Source organism: Aptenodytes forsteri, unplaced genomic scaffold (genome assembly GCF_000699145.1).
Source record: "Aptenodytes forsteri isolate BGI_AS27 unplaced genomic scaffold, ASM69914v1 Scaffold123, whole genome shotgun sequence".
NCBI lineage: Eukaryota > Metazoa > Chordata > Aves > Sphenisciformes > Spheniscidae > Aptenodytes > Aptenodytes forsteri.
The window spans coordinates 3,013,042-3,021,598 of record NW_008794408.1 but is presented as its reverse complement, the minus strand read 5'-3'; the positions used below and the strand labels follow the sequence as shown (position 1 = coordinate 3,021,598).

General features: G+C 38.9%; 1 protein-coding gene across 1 annotated transcript in view; it reads left to right on the top strand.

The window, feature by feature from the left end:
- Positions 1-8,557, top strand: part of UBAC2 (UBA domain containing 2) — a 100,415-nt gene that overhangs the window by 72,313 nt on the left and 19,545 nt on the right. Inside the window, exon 6 of the mRNA XM_019474382.1 lies at positions 4,748-4,993. Within this exon, the coding sequence (XP_019329927.1) occupies positions 4,748-4,993 (246 nt within the window). The remainder of the gene's footprint in view (positions 1-4,747; positions 4,994-8,557) is intronic.

The window sequence follows — 8,557 nt, the reverse complement described above, 5'->3', positions numbered from 1 at the left end:
AACAAAATAATCTGTGGAGTTACAATTACATTGCAGGTTATAACTACAAGTTGAAAATACATGTGTAGTGGTTTTATTTGTTGGGTGGTTTTCACACGACCTCTCTTGGTTTGATAAATGTGTTTCTCTAATCAGGGTAAATACAGAATCTCGACACAAACTCTAACCCCTTGTTTTGATTCTAGTTGTATAGAATTCAGAACATACTAAGGATAAAGCAGATAAAATAGGTATAAAAATGTCACTTCACCTTAAGAATACTGCTATTTGCTTTCAATTTGTTGATATCTGAAAATAGCGAAGTCTTGAATACATATGATGAATAAATTATTCAGAACAAAGTAATTGAGTATTTGCTGTTCTAACCATTAGGCAAAATAATTTTCAACATCATTTTTTACACCGGTCTGCCTACTGTTTTTTCCTTTTGATTTCCTTTTTTAGTGTTAATCAGGTACAGTGATTTTAAATATCTCAGTTAGTAGTGGAGCATATGTGTCTTTGTCGTGTAAAATACTGGAGAGCTTCCACATTTGGTTTACCTAATGTAAAAGAGAAACTACAGCTACTTCCTTTTTTTCAAAAGTGCACAACTTTGGAGGGACACGAGGCAAGGGGAGGGGAAGTTGGGCTTTATACAGGGGCGGGAAGAGGTTAGGAAGCTTCATGTGAAGGACCAGTAGTAAGCCATGATGTTAAGAAACTGAAAAAATGTAAGCATGCTTTTTTCTGCAGCATGCCAGACAATTCCCAGCATACTCCATTTCCTCTGCTTAGCATTGTGCCTCATACAGTATGGTCGATGAGGTTGTAGGTTATGCTGGTGTGACTAACAGAAAGCAACTAAGATGCGTTTTATGTTGCCAGCCAAAAATTCTCCATTCTAACAATGTGAACTTAACTGCAACGTCTTTCTGTGGTGACTTTCTAGAGCCTAAAATACTCTGGAGGCTCATTTCTTTGGGGGAAGTAGCCCTTTAATCTGATGTACGGTGCTGAAGTTGGGATATAATGAGATCATCTTATTTTCATAGAATAAACAATGTTGGTTTACTTTCTTAAATACCGGAAATTCACTACATGTCTAACAAAAATGGTGTAAAAAGTTACTTTATACTTTGTCAAAGCTTGGTTGGTTTTTTTTAAATTATATATATCAAGTTCTGCATATGAACCAGCTAAAGAGGAAGCTCTTTGGAAATACTTGACATTAAGATGACTGTATGACACTAAACCAGACTGAATCATGAGATCTATTTTAACTACAAATGTCTCCATTCTGGGTTTATTGGAAATATGCAAATAGGTATCTTTTCCTCACTAGATGAAACTTCTTGAAAATTTGTTAAAACTGAGCACAGCGTTTAAAGTTTCTTATACTTCCATCTAATAGCTGTATAATTGGAGTAGTAAATCAAGGGAGAGAGTGGCACTGAAATCCTAACAGATGTGGAGGTAATAAGGTGGATTGCCGGTGTACACTTGGTGTTCTTCACCACCGAGTCTGTCCTTCCACCTGTTTATACTTGTGAAGAATTGCAGTCTCACACGATTGCTCTGAACAATTACTGGTCCACGGTAAGTTTCTTGGCAACTATATGTAGAAGATACACTTCTCTTCTGCTAGTCCCACACAGTTTTGTCTTGGTCCTTCACCAGGTGCTTTTTATTTTAGATTTTACTGTGAACTTTGTATTGTCAGACTTATCGACTTCCTGCTCTGTGAGCACAGAAGTCCACACATTTGGGTTATGCAATGAGTTTCTGTCTAAGGCAGGACAAGGAGGGGCCAAGACACTAGTCTGCTGTTAAGGAGCAGCAAGGAGAGAGAAGACAGCCCACTGCAGCTGGTGCATTGGCTATAGACCAGGCATGCTACTCCAGTGAGCTTAGTAAAGCTAGGAAGGCAGGTAGGAGCCATGTGTATGAGTCCCACATGCAGTGCTAAGTGCCATTCTCCATTTTAGCAGTGTCCATAAACTTTTAGCCTTATAAAGCTTTTTCTTCTGATTAAATGCTCTGGAATGACAAGAGGAAGCAGCCTCAAGTTGCACCAGGGGAGGTTCAGATTGGATATTAGGAAAAATTTCTTCACTGAAAGGGTTGTCAAGCATTGGAAGAGGCTGCCCAGGGAGGTGGTTGAGTCACCATCCCTGGAGGTATTTAGAAGATTTGTAGATGTGGTGCTTCGGGACATGGTTTAGTGGTGGACTTGGCAGTGTTAGGTTAACGGTTGGACTCGATGATCTTAGGGGTCTTTTCCAACCTAAATGATGCTATGATTCTATGACTAGCCATCTCCACTTAGAAAAATATGAGAATGCTTTTACTGATGCAGCTACTAGTTGGTGCTTGCAGTACGCTTGCCCTTCTGAGACAAACAAGTCCCAAAGTACTGACAGTAAAGACATGCTGCTGCTATCTCTGCTGTATTTTCTATCTTGAGTTGATAAGAGAATGATTCTGTTTGTGGTTAATGTGTTCAGACGTGTCAAGATTTGTCATACATTCGGGGAGATGTAGATTTTCCTATCACCGCTTGCTTTGTTTTGTTTTTGTGACTTTTTGAACCCATTCAAGATTTAGGGTGACCTGAAAACATTAGACCTTAACAAAGGACTGTAGGTGATAAGAGTGAGCAGAGATCAGTATCTGGGAGGGACATTTGGAAGAAGTGGGGGAATGCCGGTGTGATGTTGGACAAAGTATTTTGAGCGGGAGTGCTTTCCCTGCCTGGTTACACCTGTGCAACAGGAATGCAGAATCCCTGGGACCAAAGAGGGGGCCTGGCTCCATAGCCTAACGATACGAGGTGCGAGGAAGGAAGATAATTTGTAGGTTCTGGTGCTGCTTGCGTCTAAGAAATCATCAGATTAAATGTATATGTAATATTTGCAACCTGGTTCAGTAATTCTTGCTCCCAAAAAAGTGACCTTCCTGGTAGCCCTACAATCTAGGTTTTCTTGAGTGAGGAGCCTAACTACGTAACTTTCTTGGGACCAGGTGGTTAGCTTCAGAGGGACCTTCTTGCTAGGTAGATACCTCAAGTACTACGTACCAAAAGTAGATGAATTGCAGAACTGATAAGAATTTTCCTTCGCTAATATTCTTTGGCGATCATAGTTGATGTGCGCAAGTTTTGGTCGTGGGCTTACAGTCATCTGGAACAGTTTCACTAGAGCTGAGGAAGAATTTCTGAGGTCATGAAGAAGCTTCTGTTCCAGTGCCCTGTCATTCCTGGAGTCCAGTCAGGACCCTTCTTTGAATACAGAAAATTTTTGTTAAAGGCAGCCTTCACTATGATGCCAGAGGTTATGGCCTTCCTCTTATCCCATCCTGTTTACCTCCTTCCTCATAGCACGAAAAGATTGAAGGGGTTAAGGGTAGTTTAAAACTGTTCTTTCTCATTTTAGAATGGTAGCCTGTGTTTGGTGTTGCATCCAACCCTGAGAGCAGTCATAAAATGAAAGTAGAATGAAATGAAAATCAGTGTTTCTCAAAGCAGAATGTATTTTTCCTAAAAGTCTCATTATCTCACAGGATAATTAACAATAACCTGGTAAATAATCTGAAAAATACCCCCTTCCCAAAGAATGTTGCATTTTCCTATAGTGTCTCCCTTTGTATATGTAGCAATGCATTTGGTATGTTTATACAGATGTCAGTGAGATAAAATAAACATCCCCAAATAAATAGCCCAGATGTGGAGTTTCTACATTGCTTCTAGCATAATTGCATTGTTTGGGTATGTTTACAGTTTGGTTTGGGTTCATATCTCTTCCTGTTCATTTCACTCTGTTGTCATAGCATAATTCTTGTGGCATAACAGACAATAAATAGTCACGAATACTGAAAAGTGGCATAAAGCAGAATGCAGACCCGGCGTTTGTGCAAGAACTTTGGCCTTCCTGCTGGACCCCTTTGGGCTCAGGTGCTAGGGTTTCGTAATGGGATTTAAAATGATGGCTGAGTGATGACTGTAGATCATTTATGGGGCACATGGATTTCTGTTGCTCCTCCTGAATCTGAAGTCAAGCCCTAAGGCCAGCATGAGTGTGAACACAGGGAATGGGTATTTTTCTTATAGGTGGGACAAGGGCAGCACAAAAACTGGCTTTTTCAATATCGCAGTTTTTAATGAACTGGTTTTTGAACCTTTTTTTTTTCTCCTAGAAGGTAGATGGGATCCTTTTGGAATAAGTCTGTGCATACTCTTAAATTTAACTTCAAATCGGCTGTTTTACTTTTGTTTTTACTAGAAGGAGAGACTTGGGTGGCGGGGGCAGAAGCCTTAAGGGGGTTGTTTTTTTAAGGAGTGTTTACAATGCTTCAGCATCCTCAAGGGCAGCCTTCATCTTCTCAGGTCAGCATGCAGCATACCCTGACCAGTTCTTTTACTAGAAATGAAAATTTTGTTTGAATTTTGACCTGAGAAAGGGTCTCTTGGTTTGGGCTCAAATTCTGAAACAAACAAAAAACCCCAAGCAGCATTCTGAGTCACAGGCAATGCAGTACACAGATTTAAAAAAGTAGTAATCTGTAGTTGTGGGGAAGTTGGAGGTAAAGAAATCCCCTATTCTTTCTCTGATTCTTGACTGAGAACTCTGGGTAAACACAGTAAAAAGTGCTTTAAAAAACAGAAAGACCAACTGCTATCTGCAGCTAAATACGAAGAAAATCTGGCGTATTTTAGTTTTTTGGTTTGGGGTTTGTTGGGGTTTTTTTAACATTTCATTTTTGGTTTTAGGTTTCTGGGATTTGCTACAATAACAGTATATTAAAAGTTCATCGAATTCTCTGTGTACCCAGCTGGGTAGCAAAGATATTTTCTTGGACCCTTGAACCAATCTTCTCATCTGCGGAACCAACAAATGAAGTTCGAGTGGGAATGGGAGCAACAGTTGACATCCAGAGGCAGCAGAGGATGGAGTTACTGGATCGTCAAATCATGATGTCTCAGGTTGCCCAAATGAGGCGGCAAAGGCAGCAGCAGGTATTGATAAACGTTCTATAAGGATTATATTGAGTTATGGGAAAAATACATTTTTGGTTCATTTATCTTTTGTGGTTCCTGTTTCTTAAAAATAATGTATTTCTTTATTCTTCTCCACCAGTCTTTCGCACACTGTTGTACTGCTAATAGCCATTTAAGTGTTTTATATAGCTTTATATGTTAAAACGGCTTCCGAAGATGTAGGCAGAATGTCAGACAATCCTGTAAGGATATCGGTACTTCTGGCATTCTTTCACCAAAAATGAGGCTGAAAGGTAAAGTGATTGCCTCTCAGTGGTCTTTAGTAAGAGCCATTGTGGAAAGTTAGGAAGTCAAAGTGCTCCTGACTCTTCTGAGTATTTGTATTGTTAGCATCCTTTTCAGAGAGGTTGAAAATTCTACGTAACTCCTTTGTTTGCAGATGTACTTTGAATAAGGCTTGTTTCTTTTACGAAAGTGCAGAAATTAAATTCTCTAACTTTCTTACAGAGGTCAACCACAGGGACTTTCTGTTTGCCACGTTTAATGCTCTTGTTTTATTTCCTTACTGAATAGAATAGCAGAGCCTTTTTATTTTCTCTGTTTTAGTCAAACCGGCAAATGCAGCTATTCACATACTTTGCATTGTAGGGCAGTAAAACAAGGCAGATGGTGTCTCAATTCACTTTTTCCTGTATCTTAGATGTACGTGTCACTACTCTATCAAACCTAGCGGACAACATAGGCCTTGCATTGCTCTGTGTGAACATATATTGCTCATAATTTAATTACAGCCTAGCAATTTGAGGTCTTTACTGAGTTTCCTCTGCCTGAAACACAGCTCTGTACTGATACACAAGTTCTGGTTGTGTTCGAGGTAGTGTAGTGCAAGTAGGTATAGCTATGTTACTGTTAACATTGCCAGAATTAGAGGTGTGATGGCATAAAGCTTTGGCCAACAACTGGACTATGAATCTTTGTTTCCAGTCCCTGATGACATAATTCTGTTTTCCTTGATTTCTTAACATTTCAATCTGATGAAATTGTTCCTCAGGTGGAAAGATCCTAATCTACTTTTCTCTATTCCCATTAGAATGTTAATCAGTTTTAACATAAGAACTGAACTAGAAATTACTCAATCCTTGAACGTTGCTGTTGTAATAGAAAATGAATTAAAAGTGTCTGTTGGGCTACAAGCTGCTGGGAAGAGTGCAGCCAAGTTTCTTCAGATAGGAGGAAGAAGCCGTTTCCAGTTATGAAGGACAATCTTTATAATATATCTTTAATTGCAAGAAGTGGTAAATAAGCTCAGAACAGTAAATGATAAAAGAAGAGTTGATAACATTTTCTTCTCATCTTCTCCTTTCCTTAGGCTATGAACAATGAAAGTGGAAAAATGTCTTTTCATGTTTGACTTCAAATAGAGTTCTTTAAAAAGGTGGAGCGGTTTAAGTAAAATAAATGAATATTGTCTGAACATCAGTAAGATGCTTCCCTTTACAAGTTGCCGAAACACTTTCAAGTTACCTTCATGTTTGGCCTTTAACTTGAGCACAGCATTTAGTTAACTAGTAGTGCTAATCTGTGAAACCAGGGATCGGAAGGCGATGGCATCAATGTACGAATGTTTCAGAGAGGTTCTTCAGAAAAGATGTGTCATGAAAGCTTTTGACCAGCCTTTTTTTTAGTGACTCGCTCACAGAATTTACTAGCCATCAACTAAATCACAAAAAGCATCATCCACAGATGTTGAGATGTAGTGGTAAAAATGAAAAGCAGGCTAATTTCAATCTCAAAATAATATTTAAAAAATTGAAAACCATTTGCTGGATTGCTGTACTTGGGCAATTCTTTTGCCTTTAGAGGCTTGCAAAGGTATAATTTGAAGAGTGGAGTTGAACAGATCATGTTACAGATTGAATTTAGATGATAATTTTACCTGTGGGAGTGAAGCTGATAAAGAATGCAGATCAGTTTCTTAGGGAGTTTTTTTTGTGAAACTGAAAATAATAAAAGCTGCGAAGTATGTATCAGCCATCAAATATGGCTTTGAATTATATTCTAGGAGAATGTTGTGCAGATTTCTGGAGTCCCAATATGCTGTCTGTAGGTAATGTGCCATAGGTGAGATAAATTAACATTTTCTCTCCTGCTTTCCATTTTGTTTGGCGAGGGAAGTGAACTTTAACTTTCCCCTGTGTGCCGTATTGCAACAATTTTGTTTAGCTGCCCCTTGAGAAGGTGCTCTGCTCATTCCACCTACTCCTTTACTCTTCGGTTCATCTGTTTGAGAAAAGAGACAATGCAGTTTCCCTGTGTATTGGTAGCATTATGGAAGGAGAGCACAAGAACACGATAGGTGGTTTTGATGGTGCTCCATTGTCCGCGCAATGTGGCAAACTCTGTTCTGACCATAAGGAGGCCCCTTTCTTAAATAGATGCTTTTTGTAGTAAACTTACTCTTCCAGTCTTTGCAAGAAATTCTAAAGAATGCATGCCGACACAAAAAGAGTAAAAGTTAAAACAAACAAACAAAAAAAAAAAACCACAGGGAAAGAAACTGGGGAAAAAATGTTTCTCGTACGTTGTTTTTCCTGTACCTCCAAGATACCGGGATGTAAATAATTTTATCTCTTTTTTTTTTTTCCTGCTGTTCACTGAGCTCTTTTATCCAAAGCAGAATTCACTTTGGATGCTTTCTACAAAAAAACAACAAAACACCACCCCAGAATTTCTTTGCTGGCATCTCTTTGAGCTTTACCTTTCCCAGTCATTGTCTAGGTGAAATGTTGTGGTCTGGAGGAGCCTGAAGCACAGAGCTGTGCGTGTGAGTGCTGGGTTGTCAGACACCCATAATTTCGAGGAGTAGGTTGAGTATGTGGTAGAATTTGAACATAAACCACCGACTTCGTTACTTGATGTACCTCATTTTGGCCCTTAAATATTCAGTGGTACTGTGTCTGAATATGTTGTTAGAAACTGAAAAAATTATCTTACGTTGCTAGTTTCTCAGGGGAGTGTGGTTACATGGTGACTGATTTTTGTCTTGGTTTCTGGTTGCTGTGGATACAGCCCTTAAACAGATGGTAGTGTGCATACTGAAAACTTTCTGTTCTTTTTTTTCTTCCACGGATAATCCTGAGAAATAATGAACTTGTCACAAATGGAGAATTAATGAGCATCACCTCCATGCATCTTTTGAGGCAGTAGAATAAAATGTGTGCCATATCCATTCATTCCCTCAAAAAATACCAGCTTACTATTTTGTTACTGCTTTTAAAATTTTCGTTTCTTAGTTCCTTTCTTTCCCACTCTTTTGTCGATCCTCTTTTCTAATTTAAATAATTTATCCTATTTTTCTTTTTTTCCCATTATCTGATCTCTTTTTCCCCTTTATATCACTTTCACATTTTTCATTCCCCACTATGCCGTTTTCCTCCCACATTTTCATCATCTCTTCCCCTTCATCTCCATTGTTTCCCATACTTTGTGTTTGCCCCTGTACAAAATTCTTCTTCGCTTTGGGGGAAGTTCTCTCCCATCATGTGTCACCACCAGTAATCATTAGCTGATGCATCATGAAGC